This window comes from Haliotis rufescens, unplaced genomic scaffold (assembly GCF_023055435.1).
Source record: "Haliotis rufescens isolate VD_foot unplaced genomic scaffold, xgHalRufe1.0.p SCAF_2, whole genome shotgun sequence".
Classification (NCBI taxonomy): Eukaryota; Metazoa; Mollusca; class Gastropoda; order Lepetellida; family Haliotidae; genus Haliotis; species Haliotis rufescens.
The window spans coordinates 19686379-19704464 of record NW_025963890.1 but is presented as its reverse complement, the minus strand read 5'-3'; the positions used below and the strand labels follow the sequence as shown (position 1 = coordinate 19704464).

At 41.3% G+C, this 18086-nt stretch overlaps 1 protein-coding gene across 1 annotated transcript in view; it reads right to left on the bottom strand.

Moving 5' to 3' along the window:
* The window catches only part of LOC124138815 (general transcription factor 3C polypeptide 3-like), an 82937-nt gene extending 65647 nt beyond the window's left edge, over positions 1 to 17290 (bottom strand). The window contains exons 1-12 of the mRNA XM_046505695.2: positions 17170 to 17290; positions 16238 to 16403; positions 14508 to 14759; positions 13831 to 13910; positions 12655 to 12781; positions 12161 to 12237; positions 9833 to 9947; positions 8978 to 9144; positions 6806 to 6893; positions 5869 to 5927; positions 5079 to 5191; positions 4657 to 4744 (exon numbers count right to left, since the gene is read on the bottom strand). Of these exons, the coding sequence (XP_046361651.1) occupies positions 4657 to 4744; positions 5079 to 5191; positions 5869 to 5927; positions 6806 to 6893; positions 8978 to 9144; positions 9833 to 9947; positions 12161 to 12237; positions 12655 to 12781; positions 13831 to 13910; positions 14508 to 14759; positions 16238 to 16403; positions 17170 to 17286 (1449 nt within the window). The 5' untranslated portion in view covers positions 17287 to 17290. The remainder of the gene's footprint in view (positions 1 to 4656; positions 4745 to 5078; positions 5192 to 5868; positions 5928 to 6805; positions 6894 to 8977; positions 9145 to 9832; positions 9948 to 12160; positions 12238 to 12654; positions 12782 to 13830; positions 13911 to 14507; positions 14760 to 16237; positions 16404 to 17169) is intronic.
* Positions 17291 to 18086: the final 796 nt, after the last annotated feature.

Sequence of the window (18086 nt, the reverse complement as noted above, 5' to 3'; positions counted from 1 at the left end):
CCTGCAGCAGCAACATACACGTCACTAACACCATCTACACACCCTGCAGCAGCAACATACACGTCACTAACACCATCAACACACACCCTGCAGCAGCAACATACACGTCACTTACACCATCTACACACCCTGCAGCAGCAACATACACGTCACTAACACCATCAACACACACCCTGCAGCAGCAACATACACGTCACTAACACCATCTACACACCCTGCAGCAGCAACATACATGTCACTAACACCATCTACACATGCCCTGCAGCAGCAACATACACGTCACTAACACCATCTACACACACCCTGCAGCAGCAACATACACGTCACTAACACCATCTACACAAACCCTGCAGCAGCAACATACACGTCACTAACACCATCTACACACCCTGCAGCAGCAACATACACGTCACTAACACCATCTACACATGCCCTGCAGCAGCAACATACACGTCACTAACACCATCTACACACCCTGCAGTAGCAACATACACGACACTAACACCATCTACACACCCTGCAGCAGCAACATACACGTCACTAACACCATCTACACATGCCCTGCAGCAGCAACATACACGACACTAACACCATCTACACATGCCCTGCAGCAGCAACATACACATCACTAACACCATCTACACATGCCCTGCAGCAGCAACATACACGTCACTAACACCATCTACACATGCCCTGCAGCAGCAACATACACGTCACTAACACCATCTACACACACCCTGCAGCAGCAACATACACGTCACTAACACCATCTACACAAACCCTGCAGCAGCAACATACACGTCACTAACACCATCTACACATGCCCTGCAGCAGCAACATACACGTCACTAACACCATCTACACACACCCTGCAGCAGCAACATACACGTCACTAACACCATCTACACACACCCTGCAGCAGCAACATACACGTCACTAACACCATCTACACATGCCCTGCAGCAGCAACATAAACGTCACTAACACCATCTACACACACCCTGCAGCAGCAACATACACGTCACTAACACCATCTACACAAACCCTGCAGCAGCAACATACACGTCACTAACACCATCTACACACCCTGCAGCAGCAACATACACGTCACTAACACCATCTACACATGCCCTGCAGCAGCAACATACACGTCACTAACACCATCTACACACCCTGCAGTAGCAACATACACGACACTAACACCATCTACACACCCTGCAGCAGCAACATACACGTCACTAACACCATCTACACATGCCCTGCAGCAGCAACATACACGACACTAACACCATCTACACATGCCCTGCAGCAGCAACATACACATCACTAACACCATCTACACATGCCCTGCAGCAGCAACATACACGTCACTAACACCATCTACACATGCCCTGCAGCAGCAACATACACGTCACTAACACCATCTACACACACCCTGCAGCAGCAACATACACGTCACTAACACCATCTACACAAACCCTGCAGCAGCAACATACACGTCACTAACACCATCTACACATGCCCTGCAGCAGCAACATACACGTCACTAACACCATCTACACACACCCTGCAGCAGCAACATACACGTCACTAACACCATCTACACATGCCCTGCAGCAGCAACATACACGTCACTAACACCATCTACACATGCCCTGCAGCAGCAACATAAACGTCACTAACACCATCTACACACACCCTGCAGCAGCAACATACACGTCACTAACACCATCTACACAAACCCTGCAGCAGCAACATACACGTCACTAACACCATCTACACACCCTGCAGCAGCAACATACACGTCACTAACACCATCTACACATGCCCTGCAGCAGCAACATACACGTCACTAACACCATCTACACACCCTGCAGCAGCAACATACATGTCACTAACACCATCTACACATGCCCTGCAGCAGCAACATACACGTCACTAACACCATCTACACAAACCCTGCAGCAGCAACATACACGTCACTAACACCATCTACACACCCTGCAGCAGCAACATACACATCACTAACACCATCTACACATGCCCTGCAGCAGCAACATACACGTCACTAACACCATCTACACATGCCCTGCAGCAGCAACATACACGTCACTAACACCATCTACACACACCCTGCAGCAGCAACATACACGTCACTAACACCATCTACACACGCTGCAGCAGCAACATACACGTCACTAACACCATCTACACACCCTGCAGCAGCAACATACACGTCACTAACACCATCTACACACCCTGCAGCAGCAACATACACGTCACTAACACCATCTACACACGCTGCAGCAGCAACATACACGTCACTAACACCATCTACACACACCCTGCAGCAGCAACATACACGACACTAACACCATCTACACATGCCCTGCAGCAGCAACATACACGTCACTAACACCATCTACACATGCCCTGCAGCAGCAACATACACATCACTAACACCATCTACACACACCCTGCAGCAGCAACATACACGTCACTAACACCATCTACACATGCCCTGCAGCAGCAACATACACGTCACTAACACCATCTACACATGCCCTGCGGCAGCAACATACACGTCACTAACACCATCTACACACACCCTGCAGCAGCAACATACACGACACTAACACCATCTACACATGCCCTGCAGCAGCAACATACACGTCACTAACACCATCTACACACCCTGCAGCAGCAACATACACGTCACTAACACCATCAACACACACCCTGCAGCAGCAACATACACGTCACTAACACCATCTACACACCCTGCAGCAGCAACATACACGTCACTAACACCATCTACACATGCCCTGCAGCAGCAACATACACGTCACTAACACCATCTACACACCCTGCAGTAGCAACATACACGACACTAACACCATCTACACACCCTGCAGCAGCAACATACACGTCACTAACACCATCTACACATGCCCTGCAGCAGCAACATACACCTCACTAACACCATCTACACATGCCCTGCAGCAGCAACATACACATCACTAACACCATCTACACATGCCCTGCAGCAGCAACATACACGTCACTAACACCATCTACACATGCCCTGCAGCAGCAACATACACGTCACTAACACCATCTACACACACCCTGCAGCAGCAACATACACGTCACTAACACCATCTACACACGCTGCAGCAGCAACATACACGTCACTAACACCATCTACACACCCTGCAGCAGCAACATACACGTCACTAACACCATCTACACACCCTGCAGCAGCAACATACACGTCACTAACACCATCTACACACGCTGCAGCAGCAACATACACGTCACTAACACCATCTACACACACCCTGCAGCAGCAACATACACGACACTAACACCATCTACACATGCCCTGCAGCAGCAACATACACGTCACTAACACCATCTACACATGCCCTGCAGCAGCAACATACACATCACTAACACCATCTACACACACCCTGCAGCAGCAACATACACGTCACTAACACCATCTACACATGCCCTGCAGCAGCAACATACACGTCACTAACACCATCTACACATGCCCTGCGGCAGCAACATACACGTCACTAACACCATCTACACACACCCTGCAGCAGCAACATACACGACACTAACACCATCTACACATGCCCTGCAGCAGCAACATACACGTCACTAACACCATCTACACACCCTGCAGCAGCAACATACACGTCACTAACACCATCTACACACGTCCTGCAGCAGCAACATACACGTCACTAACACCATCTACACATACCCTGCGGCAGCAACATACACATCACTAACACCATCTACACACCCTGCAGAGGCAACATACACGTCACTAACACCATCTACACACCCTGCAGCAGCAACATACACGTCACTAACACAATCTACACACCCTGCAGCAGCAACATACACGTCACTAACACCATCTACACATGCCCTGCAGCAGCAACATACACGTCACTAACACCATCTACACACACCTTGCAGCAGCAACATACACGTCACTAACACCATCTACACACCCTGCAGCAGCAACATACACGTCACTAACACCATCTACACACACCATGCAGCAGCAACATGTTATTAGCACCACCACTCAATCGTCTAAAGGTTTCAAATGCATCCAGAAGTTTCAACCTTTGCTAGCTTTTTTCAAAAGAAATAAAATAATATATCATAGTGTTTTTGAACACCTTTCTGTTAATATTTTGTTGTTTATTTTAAGAAATAAAGCTCAAGTTTAAAGAGACTAGAAAACAAAACTGGATTTGAAATTTAAACACAAAAAAAATACCAGGACAAATTGAGACGGTGACCGACTTACAAATACAGTACTAATATCCAGGTGGTCTGAGTGTAATAACATGCACTGTCTGCAGTGTACATGAGATTGCTTACAATACGTGTCCATAAGGTGCAGGGTTCACTCTAGGAAGTGACATGGGCTCTTTATGTGAAAATTTCAAATATTTCAGAGGTACAACCACACTTGCCCATACTGTACAATGTTAAAATGCCCCATTGAATTTGAAAATGTGGGCCTTTTTTCAAATTTAGGGGCTTAAAGCACAAGGCCCCACCCTAGAATTATCCCTGAAGGTGTCAGACATTTTTTCATATTGTCATAACACATTCCCATACCTTGGCCACTTTGACGTAGTTGAGGTTGACCAGGCAGATAATGAGTTTCACTCGGAGATCAATCGGCAGGAGGTCAGGGGTAAAACAACTGCGGAGAAAACCAACAGTGAGCATTTTCATCCAACAGAGGTCAGACTGGGATCAGTTCAACACAATGGGGCAATGATGGATGCAAGTATTGACATTGTCAGGTGAAGACAATACATCAATGGCAAGATAAATCATTTGTTGTTAAGTATAACACAATATGCTGACTATTAATAGCTTCCACTGGTGGGTTAATAATTTATCATTGTCTTATTTTGGGTCAAATGGGCCACCCATGCCCCCTAAGCTAGTACATCATTAACACCATCTTCACACAATCTGAAGCAGCAACATCCACACCATTAAGTAGCTGATGTAAAGAAGTGAAGTTTTACCTGAGTGGTGATTTAGCTTTGTCTTGAGGGTCAACAGGGGTCTCTGGGCTCTCCGAGTTCCACACAACAGTGTTAGGCATCAAGACCTCCACACCACAGTGACTGACCAACACCTACACACAATAAAACATACAGTGAGGACATTCATGGTGGCCCGTAAATAAGCAAGTCAAACCAGTGGTCGATAACATGAGCATCAATGTATGCAGGCAGGTCACACATTACAACTATTAAAGACAAGTATTGGGTACTTAGGATCTTTCTGCACCAGACTCCTTAACAACACAACTTAACACCAATTAAAAAAAAACATTCTCATAAACATTTTCAAAACTGACTGGGTAGGGAGGGAGAAATTTATTTCTTATTTCTTTAGAAAGTTACAAATCTTTAACTCTATCAAAGAAAAATGCAGCTTGATGTAAGAGAGACCCGTTACCATGGAGACCATGACTAGGTGCCATAGCAGAACCAACACACTAGGAATTGTTTGGTGTGTTAAAAAATCTGGAACAAAAATCAAAATTAAAACTCTGACCCCAGTATATCCCGAAACCACTTGGTATTGAACCATCACTTCCTCGCTATTTCTGGGAGACAATCTTGTGTCCAATTTGTCTTGTGACGTTAAAATAACACTAATTCAAAATCTAATTCTGAATGTACAGGTACCAGTGACCTACATCTTTGATTTATTGTATTAAAAGAAATTGGCTATAGATGTTTCAGTTTCATTAATAAGGCTGTTAAATGACAATGGGCAACATAATTAAGGATGCTATGGACGTACCTCTATCGACTCCAGAAACAACCTTTCTGCCATCTGAAGCTCCAGCAGAAGGTTGACATCTGGAAACAGGGCAAGTCAGGGTAGCTTGAATCTCAGTGAAATCAATTGTATACCACTCAAAACAAGTGGAGAACACCCACAATTGGAAGGCTGTGTGTTGCAATACCCACCAGCCATGACACATTAACTAGAGTCATAAAAATTTCTTTCAACATCATGTTCAGTGCAAAGACGTTATCTCTGAAGTAACTTAGTTTGATCTATATGTCATTCACACAAACTTCAGTCACAAATTTCTCTTTTTTTTCAATATTTTGAGACAAAGTCGCTACAAATGGATATTTAACTTAGAAATAGACAAGGGGAAACGCTGATGGTAACAGACAAGCTGACTTTGTTCGAAAAATGTACTCATACAAATATCACCGATGTTTTGTTCAACAACAAAGATTCATAAGGTACTTTATTTGCTGGTCCACAGGGACTGGTAAACACATTAATTACTGGTCCAAGTCTAATTAAACCAGTAAAAAACTGGTAAATACCGGTAAACGGGAATGCTGCTACCTGACGCTACACCTATAGTACGTTCAACATGGCTGCCATCTATAAAATTGGATAAAAATTCTATGAGCATATTTTAGAGACACCATTGCTATAATCATGATAATCATTACGCGAAATTTCAGCTTCATCAATCCCGAAGACACAGAGGAGTATCGAAACTACATTAACATTGGATAAACCGGGTAGCTGAAGGTCAGAGGTCGTAGTTTGGTAAAATATCAATATTTGCAAAATCAAAATGGGAATGTTATTCTACATACATCATTTACATCATACTGACTGCATGTCAAATTTGATACTGATACACACAGAACTCACATTTCCAATATGGCTGTCTTAGCGGCCTAGTCTAAAATCAGATCAGACTTACCTTCTGATGTTATGAGATTGGGGTGTTTGTGGAGAGCATTCTTCATGGTGTTGATGGACAGCATAGTCTCTCCAATCTCGTGGAAACTCTGGAAGAAACGATCAGCATACAAGCATCAGAATGCCCACTCTACTGAAACTCTGACATGAGAGAGTTGGATCTACTGTTACGTTTGAACAGTTTTTCAGTTGTGCTCCGTGGAGCAAGCTTTATGAGGGACGAAAAGTGACATAGGACATGTACTTTAAGTGACACAGGACATGTACTTTAAGTGACACAGGACATGTACTTTAAGTGACACAGGACATGTACAGTAAGTGACACAGAACATGTACTTTAAGTGACACAGGACATGTACTTTAAGTGACACAGGACATGTACAGTAAGTGACACAGGACATGTATAGTAAGTGACACAGGACATGTACTTTAAGTGACACAGGACATGTACATTAAGTGACACAGGACATGTACTTTAAGTGACACAGGACATGTACTTTAAGTGACACAGGACATGTACTTTAAGTGACACAGGACATGTACATTAAGTGACACAGGACATGTACATTAAGTGACACAGGACATGTACTTTAAGTGACACAGGACATGTACATTAAGTGACACAGGACATGTATTTTAAGTGACACAGGACATGTACTTTAAGTGTCACAGAACATGTACATTAAGTGACACAGGACATGTAATTTAAGTGACACAGGACATGTACTTTAAGTGACACAGGACATGTACATTAAGTGACACAGGACATGTACATTAAGTGACACAGGACATGTACATTAAGTGACACAGGACATGTACATTAAGTGACACAGGACATGTACATTAAGTGACACAGAACATGTACTTTAAGTGACACAGGACATGTACTTTAAGTGACACAGGACATGTACATTTAGTGACACAGGACATGTACTTTAAGTGACACAGGACATGTACATTAAGTGACACAGGACATGTACATTAAGTGACACAGGACATGTACATTAAGTGACACAGAACATGTACTTTAAGTGACACAGGACATGTACTTTAAGTGACACAGGACATGTACATTAAGTGACACAGGACATGTACATTAAGTGACACAGGACATGTACATTAAGTGACACAGGACATGTACTTTAAGTGACACAGGACATGTATTTTAAGTGACACAGGACATGTACATTAAGTGACACAGGACATGTACTTTAAGTGACACAGGACATGTACATTAAGTGACACAGGACATGTATTTTAAGTGACACAGGACATGTACTTTAAGTGTCACAGAACATGTACATTAAGTGACACAGGACATGTAATTTAAGTGACACAGGACATGTACTTTAAGTGACACAGGACATGTACATTAAGTGACACAGGACATGTACTTTAAGTGACACAGGACATGTACATTAAGTGACACAGGACATGTACTTTAAGTGACACAGGACATGTACTTTAAGTGACACAGGACATGTACTTTAAGTGACACAGGACATGTACATTAAGTGACACAGGACATGTACATTAAGTGACCATAATCGGGGTGAACCTGGGATTTGAACCCACAAGCAGATCCTTGAGCTGCACAGATCAGCACCTGAGACCACTTGGCAACCTTTACCATGCAAATGGTCAATTACTATATGAAAAGTTCAGTCATTCTTTTTTATGACTTTGTAGTTTTACCAAAAATTACTTGGTATTGGCCAACACCCAAACTAAATAATATCATAGAAACCAGGATCAAACATAATTTCTGATCATAAGGCATTAAGGGCTGGTCATGTGATCCCTTTTGGAAACCATACCATTTGTTTTAATATGGAAAGCTTTTTGAAATGTGCATTCGATAGAGTCACTAAAATAGAATAAAAAAACAGCCGAAAACAGCCATTTGAGGTAATGAAAAAATCCAAACTTTCAGTGATTTTTAACTGTTTATCAGTTACCCCTTAAACTTCAAGACCAATATTGAAAATCCCCAACAGTATGGTATCTGCAGAAAGAGGTGACCCTGGGGGATAATTTCAAAAGAGATGAAGAAAGGCCAGGGAAAAAAACTCTGGTTCCTGTTGGTCTATTCCGTAACCGAAATCTATAACAATCAACTTGGTGATTCATATTTTTCCTGGATGTAAAGCTGATAACAATCGGGACCCGTTACCTTGGTGATGTTCCTGGCAAGCTGCAGATACTTCTCTCCATCATCGTCGGGGAGGAGTTTGAGGATGAGCTGGTATCCCTCCAAGGCCTTCTTGTGTTCCCCGAGCTGTTCGTACAGGTGACTCCGCTGCCAGATGCAGTCCGAGTTGTCCGGGGCATACCTGACAGCTGGAGACAGGAACATACATGGGTTATAATGACCTCACTAAAAAAATATATCTGAAGATTCATATGGGAAGGGAGGTAACTCTTTGAACAGTCATTCAAAGTTGGATGATTCTTTCACATTCTTTTTTACAACGAACGAAGGAACGAAGGAACAACGAACAAATTTAATTTTTCCAATGGCTGATTGCACGAGCAATGAATTGTGCTGTTGAGGTACATGGACATTATGAAGCAGGGAAGTGATTTATGAAAACAATTTATTTCTGCTTAACTCCTGTAGTATACCTTTTCAACACTGAGAAGAGGACATCATTCACACAAACTGAATTGTTTGATAGGCATTACTTAGAAGTTGACACAACTTATGGATAACAACTTCTTTATTTATTGTAAAAGCGATGTTTGCTTGACAACGGTATAAGCATCTATTCATGGATAACATTTTCTTTATCTGTTATAAAAGCGATGTTTGCTTGACAACGGTATAAGTATCTATTTATGGATAAAAACTTTTTTATTTATTGTAGAGGCGACGTTTGCTTGACCACAGTTTAAGTATCTATACCACAACATCTCCTTTACAGTAAATAAAGAAGTTGTTATCCATAAGCTGTGTCTACTTTGTCCCACAAATTATTTCCAAGTGGTGCCTGAGGATAGTTGTCTGTTGTCCTTCATCTCATCTCACCCTTGTTGAAGCAGAGCACTGCCTGTTTGGTGTTGTTCTGCTCCAGTGAGAGTTCTGCCAGTCTCACCCACTCCTCACTGTCGTCAGGACGCAGATGAGCAGCGATCAGGAAAAACTTAAATAAAAAAAACATTCATGAGACATTTTCAACTAACCCATGAATTCATGACTTTAAAACAAGGCATTACTGCCTTGTCTGTCAGATCCAACTTGTCGCCTTGGTTCTTAACATAAAGATGTTATTCCTGGACCAAGGTGTAAAGAGGATTTAAATGTGAAAGATCGTTCCTGTCATAATGTAAGTGTCAGAGCTATATGTTACTGTCAGTACTACTGTTAGAGTTACATGCGTTACTGGGCGGTCGGGTAGCCTGGTGGTTGAAGCGTTTGCCCAACATGGGTACAATGTGTGAAGCCAATTTCTGGTGTCCCCTGCTGTGATATTGCTGGAATATTGCTAAAAGCAGCGTAAAACCATACTCACTCACTCACTCACCACATGTGGTACTGTCAGAGTTACATGTGTTACTGTCAGAGCTACATATGTTACTGTCAGATTTACATATGTTACTGTTTAAGCTAAATGTGTTACTGTCAGAGCTACATTAGTTTCTGTTAGCTACATGTTACTGTCAAAGATACATGTGTTTCTGTCAGAGCTACATGTGTTTCTGTTAGCTACATGTTACTGTCAGAGCTACATGTGTTACTGTCAGAGCTACATGTGTTAATGTCAGCTAGAGCTACATGTACTGTCAGAGCTAAATGTGTTACTGTCAGCTAGAGCTACTTATATTACTGTCAGAGCTACATGTTACTGTCAAAGCTACATGTGTTATTGTCAGAACTACATGTGTTTCTGTCAGAGCTACATGTTTCTGTCAGAGCTACATGTTTCTGTCAGAGCTCGAGGTTACTGTCAGAGCTACATGTTTCTGTCAGAGCTACATGTAACTGTCAGAGCTCGAGGTTACTGTCAGAGCTACATGTTTCTGTCAGAGCTACATGTGTTATTGTCAGAGCTACATGTTACTATCAGAGCTACATGTTGCTGTCAGAGCTACATGTGTTATTGTCAGAGCTACATGTTATTGTCAGAGCTACATGTTATTGTCAGAGCTACATGTGTTATAGTCAGAGCTACATGTTATTGTCAGAGCTACATGTTATTGTCAGAGCTACATGTTATTGTCAGAGCTACATGTGTTATTGTCAGAGCTACATGTTATTGTCAGAGCTACATGTTTCTGTCAGAACTACATGTGTTATTGTCAGAGCTACATGTTATTGTCAGAGCTACATGTTTCTGTCAGAGCTACATGTGCTACTGTCAGAGCTACATGTTTCTGTCAGAGCTACATGTAACTGTCAGAGCTACATGTGTTATTGTCAGAGCTACATGTTACTGTCAGAGCTACATGTTATTGTCAGAGCTACATGTGTTATTGTCAGAGCTACATGTTACTGTCAGAGCTACATGTAACTGTCAGAGCTACATGTGTTATTGTCAGAGCTACATGTTATTGTCAGAGCTACATGTTATTGTCAGAGCTACATGTTACTGTCAGAGCTACATGTTATTGTCAGAGCTACATGTAACTGTCAGAGCTACATGTGTTATTGTCAGAGCTACATGTTACTGTCAGAGCTACATGTAACTGTCAGAGCTACATGTGTTATTGTCAGAGCTACATGTTATTGTCAGAGCTACATGTAACTGTCAGAGCTACATGTGCTATTGTCAGAGCTACATGTGTTATTGTCAGAGCTACATGTTATTGTCAGAGCTACATGTTATTGTCAGAGCTACATGTTACTGTCAGAGCTACATGTGTTATTGTCAGAGCTACATGTTATTGTCAGAGCTACATGTTACTGTCAGAGCTACATGTGTTATTGTCAGAGCTACATGTGTTATTGTCAGAGCTACATGTGTTATTGTCAGAGCTACATGTTTCTGTCAGAACTACATGTTTCTGTCAGAGCTACATGTTTCTGTCAGAGCTACATGTGTTATTGTCAGAGCTACATGTTTCTGTCAGAACTACATGTTTCTGTCAGAGCTACATGTTTTTGTCAGAGCTACATGTTTCTGTCAGAGCTACATGAGTTGTCAGAGCTACATGTTACTGTCAGAGCTACATGTTGCTGTCAGAGCTACATGTTGCTGTCAGAGCTACATGTTGCTGTCAGAGCTACATGTTACTGTCAGAGCTACATGTTACTGTCAGAGCTACATGTGTTGTTGTCAGAGCTTCATGTTACTGTCAGAGCTACATGTGTTACTGTCAGAGCTACATGTGTTACTGTCAGAGCTCTCATATCAACCTGCATGGCCTTCTCCAGCTGCTCCATCTCCTCATAGATCATGCCCAGTGTCTGGAAAGGCAGGTAGGCGTTTGGGGCTGAAGACAAAACGGAAAGTGCCTGTTAACCACAGTTGTACATTGTGTTTACAGGGGCAGTGTGGTAGCCTAGTGGTTAAACTTTAAACATTCGCTCATCACGCCAGGATTCGATTCCCAACACAGGTACAGCGGTTGATGTCCATTCTTGGTGACTGGCAGCAGATGTGTCACACATAGCCACACATATATAATCAAAAACCTCACAAACACCATCATGCGAAATTGGAGTATGCTTCGGGCCATTCGATTCAAATTTATTACATTAAAGGCCTTTCAAGGCACATTATACATTTCCATAGGCTTTGAAGGACTTTTCAATAAAGACTATCTACTAAAGCTCCCGTGATACAGCTGACAACAATATCAATGTGACTGACAACTACACGTTGGGACAGATTGATTTGACGTACGAACCCAATCGTATAATCTCCATGCACATCTTGATGGCCTCCTCCTTCTCCCCACGGGCAAATCTCAGGTTGGCCTCTCCCATCAGGCCCTGCAGATGTTTCGGCACCTCGTTCTTCCTCATTCTTCGTGTCTGAAACAGGAAACCAACACACCAATCACAGTGTAGGCCTATTTAACACGAGGACCAATCAGATTCCACCTCTCATATCAAACAAAACAAAATGCACCTAGTGAAAAAGATCTGATCAATAATCAAGATCTATAAGGTAATAAAACAGGTCTTTTTTCGGGAAGTGCATCAAATCACGTGAGCACCTTGACCAAAACAGCAAAGGATTTGAAAAATATTTGTTGAAGCCAATTTCACGGTACACATGCTTTGCAAACACTGCAAACAACCAAAATCTTTAGGCAGTTTACGAACTGGATGTTGATTTCGTTGCACGATTTTGATGTCAGTCCGGCCAAAATGTAACTTCATAATTGAAACTGAACTTTTATAGTCAGTTAACTCCCTTGCCTCAGGAAGATGCTAATGCCTATTCCCTTCTGATAACTTGACTGAAGACTTTGTTTCCAAAAACAATTTGGGTGGTGCTAAAAATACACATGGAATTCTTGACCTAAGTCGACATGGCTGTCATATGGCCACTTCTCACCCTATCAAATTGGCATTCACTACATTCAGTGATTATAAGCTGAGTGTGTTTCATATATTAAAAATATATTGCACCATGCAAGTCTTGGTGAGAATATATATTTTAGAAACCTAATATATAACACACGAGGGTATTTAAACAATCCCTTTATTGTGTGTCATTCTAATAATTAATAAAATATATAATACAGTGCCTACTTGTTTCACCACATCCACACATTGGAAAACCCACATAAAACTAAAAGGGACTGTTATGCAAGTGATTACTGAATAAACTGACATTGATTGGTGTATTGGCGACCTCATCGGCATATTTATCGGGTTGTAATACCAAGTTTGTTGGATTGGCGTATCTTATTGACAACACTATCCACTATATAATACACAAGATATGACACTGTACTTGGGTTTCAGTAATGGCCTGCATCAGGAAATACTCTCAGTCTTTCAAAAAAGAAAGTGAACATTCTGACTTCAACCTGTGACACATATATGTAGTCGTGGGCGCATTTCTCACATACCCTTTTTTTCTTTTCTTTTTGCAAAGGTAGTTTCTTCTTCTTTTTCATTTTCTCCTTTTTCGTTGTCGGAGTAGTGCTTGCTGCAAGATGAGAGTATCACTGAAATATCTGGCTTAATGCCCAAAACATCCTGGCATCAAACTTGGTACAGGTGTGAGGAGGTGGGTTAATGTCACGTCTAAGATTATTGCACTTATATATCAACGTGTACATGTACATGGTTGCTTGTCCACATCTTGCTGCAATTTAACATGGGAACCCCACAGTGTATCAACAAAGGTGGCCAGTCCTTGTTTTATCCCCTTTATGACAAGTGCAAGGCAAGGAAACAAAAAGTACCATCTTTTAATATCTTTTGGTATGACACAGCCAGGACATCAAACCACAGACCTTCCTCTCTCCCGCAAACCCTCTATCTACTAGACCATGGAGTTGGTCAAAACTTGGATATAACATGTCATGATCATCATCAGGTAAAGCCATATATATGGTTCATTAAGTTCCTTCACTTCCCCTTATCCCTGTTCTTGGAACTTCAATTATATTTCGTATTTGTGAAATTTTGGGTTGGCAGATCCATAAACAAAGGAATTTAATAATAAAAGCCTGGAAATCTGCATTAGAAGATCTTTGTTCTGGTAGCCTCATCTCTGCTTTAAGAACCTCCAGACACTCACACTCGGAGTAGTGTTCTGATGCTGAAGGCACCCAATCTTTATCATTGGTGTCGTCTTCATACATCATTTCCTCATCACTTCCCACTGCTTCTTCTTCCTCCTCCTCTTCTTCTCCCTCCACAGGCTCCTTCTTTACTACGACTTTGGAGGGGTCATATGACACTCCGGTCATCTCAATGTCGTCATCCTCCTCCCCAGCCTCTTGTTGTCGGTTCTCCATCTTGTTGCTGAATTCTTCAAACGTAATCTTACCTGGAAGGGAGGAATATCTCACTATCATATTTCTTGTGTATCTAGCGTTTACCTGGGTCGGTCTCTCTGTGAGTACAAGGGACTCTTTGAAAGAGTTCCGGGGAGGGACCCAAAGTTGACCACTGTCAAAAAGACTTCTAGTTTAAACTTATTTTATTTACATGAAAAGGATTAGATACAAGTAACACAACTTGGATAAACCATTAATGGATTTTACCCTTAATTTACAAGTATGCTTATTTACCATGTTTACATTTAATGCATTAAGTGATAGAAAAGAGAGAAAATAGCAATTGTGTTTACATTTTAATCGCTATCTCAAACCTTTTTTTTCTGTAATACATATGTATGTACACTTTTCAAGATTTTTTCATTGCCACATCAGGGGTGGCAGCCCTTGAGGAAGGCTTTACTGGTAAGCATGATCCTTGTCACTATCACTGTACCTTCATTTTGTATGTAACAAGTTAAATGTACCGTGTAGAACCATAGATTAATATGTAGGTAAACTTAATTGAAACAAGACAAATAAGATACAATATCTCTTATTTTTTTGGGTAATTAAACCCAAAATTAAATCATGTGTTAATAGAGGATGGTATAAAAAGGACTCTCCATTGCTCACAAATCTTTGCAAACAATGATGATGATAATAAACATGACAAAGACATGGTTATATTGTTCACAGTACTAAGCCTGTATGTTATGCTTAGCCCTCTAGAGTGAGGTACTAAGTCCTTATATTATGAGTGTGACATAGTGTTACATGTTTTAGAAATTTAACACAGATTATGCATTCTTCTGTGCTCGGATAATGGCTCCCAAGAATCTTTACAATAAAAGAATTAACAGCATGTACAGTAATCATGGTATCATTACCATTTATTACAGCTAAAATGGATAGAATTATCATGAAACCGCCTGTATGTTATCAGAGATAAGCGGGCCACTGTAACTTGATAGTGCCCTCATATTGCTTGACAACGGACATTACCACGCTCAATAGTGACGTCATCTGGTTTGTTCTATGATGTTTCCATTTTCGTAAACGTGGGTCAGTGACCATGGTGACTTTCGTGTTGATTGCACAAAATGTTTGAAAACCGATATTGTTTATTTTTATTTGATAACAAATTCTATCCATTTTAGCAATAATAACAATAATGCTATTTTTCAGGGCATTATCATTTGCAGAAGCCCTAAGTCTCTTCAACTGCCCTCCTTCGTCGGGCAGTTAATGGAAAAACTTGGGCTTTTGCAAATGATATTGATAATGCCCTGAAAAATAGCATTACCCTTATATAAGTCACATCAGTCAATTATAGTTTTAACAAAAAAACAATGAATCCAAATGTAACAATAACATATTGTGAATGATAAATGATTTCGAATATATTCAGCTGTTAGATGTCTAGTTGACATGTCTTGTACAAAACTACATCTTTAGCACATGTGCTTTAAACAATAAACATGTGTACCAGTGATATACTGAACAGTGAGCTCAGATTCAGCTGCTGAGAAGAGATCCATCCACTCCTTGCCAGCCATCTTTGATGGGGAGTCGAGCAGCTCACACGATGACGTCCCAGGCTGGGGCTCAGACATGGTGATGTCATCTTCTGATTCCTCTATCAATCCACCGGTCTGACAAAAACAGAAAGACATTCAAGTTTAAATTTGTGAATAATCGTGACATTAGATTTCTCAACATCAGTATTAAGCTAGCATATTTTTGGACTAGTTTTGCATAAGCATTCCAGATCGAAAACAAACAATGCTGGGGTTTTCAAGGAGACCATCTTATTTTCAATAAGCTGTAATGTTTTTTGTGTTCAATCATTTATACTTATGCAACATGTTCATCAAAGTTCACTTATAACACATGATGAAATAAAGTGTATGTATTTAGCATGTTTAGAGGGAAGTGATTAGAAAGCAATATGGTATGATCCATATCCCCCCAGCAATCAGATTACTGATATTAAATGAAACGCATCAGGGACTACAATAACCATAGCCTTGGCATTACAGAATTATTTCGAGTTGGAGAAACTTAGATTATGAAATACATATATTTAGAGTTTCAAAGGTACATCCAGGAATATTGCTAAATATATATCCCAGGATATTAAAAAGGAAAATATGAACTAGTTTGAGTGAACATAAAAAGGGGACTTGACTTAAGTTAGTTTGTTGTCCAAGCAAATGTGACATAGGTCACTCATTACGATCAAGGCCATCGTGAATGTTATCAAAATGACATTGACACTGAGAGCTGTATCTGATCTTTACACAATGTTTCATAAAATCTCATTCAAAACGAATACAAAAAAACATTTACTGTCAAGTCATTACTCAGATATTGTTCGAATGTCATATTTTCTCTTTTAAAAATGCAGAAACTACGAACTTTCAATTTCATTTCCTTCCATTTCTGATATTGTGAATACGATATTTCCCCCTGCAAGTAGCGAAATAGCTCGGCTTGCTCCTTCTCTTTCGCGCCGGCAGGTGCTTCCTCCGCCATGATGGTAAACCAAGCTCCTCACAGCGATAGCCCGTTCGCGGAGCTCTCTATACTACCGAGAGTGTAACGAAGGTGTCACGCGCTGGGAAGGAGCTTGGATGGTAAACACTCCAAGGGACGTAACTCACCTGAATTCCTTACCGTTAACCACACACAATAATTTACCGAGAACACGTGAGAATGTACAAATGAAAACTCAAAAAAATCATTCGAGTAAATCCGATGCTTTGGATTGATCTGCAGTCTTAAGGACACGTGAGATATTTCGCTTGTTTAATAATTGTACCTTGGTGACATAAAGTACATACGAAGGAGTGCTGCATTACATATTAAACGAATTTGGGGGTAGTAACAATTTTCGCAGTGAATAGACGAATATGTCATACGGTGTATAATCTCGTGAAGCAGTGAATGGTATGTCATTTAAAAGATCATCGCGTGTAACAGTGAATTGACCAAGCACCGGTATCGTATGTCGTTTCTTGCAAAATGTATCAAGTTTCACAATGTTTTGAAAACCACGGCCGCATATATTGTTTGTTTGTTTGTTCTTAACGCCGCACTCAGCAATTTTCCACCTATATGACGGCGGTCTGTAAATAATCGAGTCTGGAACAGACAATCCAGTGATTGACATCATGAATATCGATCCATTGGGATCGATGACTTGCATCAACCAAGTCAGCAAGCCTGACCACCCGATTCTGTTAGTCGCCTCTTACGACAAACATAGTCGCCTTTTACGGCAAGCATGGGTTGCTGAAGACCTATTCTACCCCGGGTCTTCACGGGACGGCCGC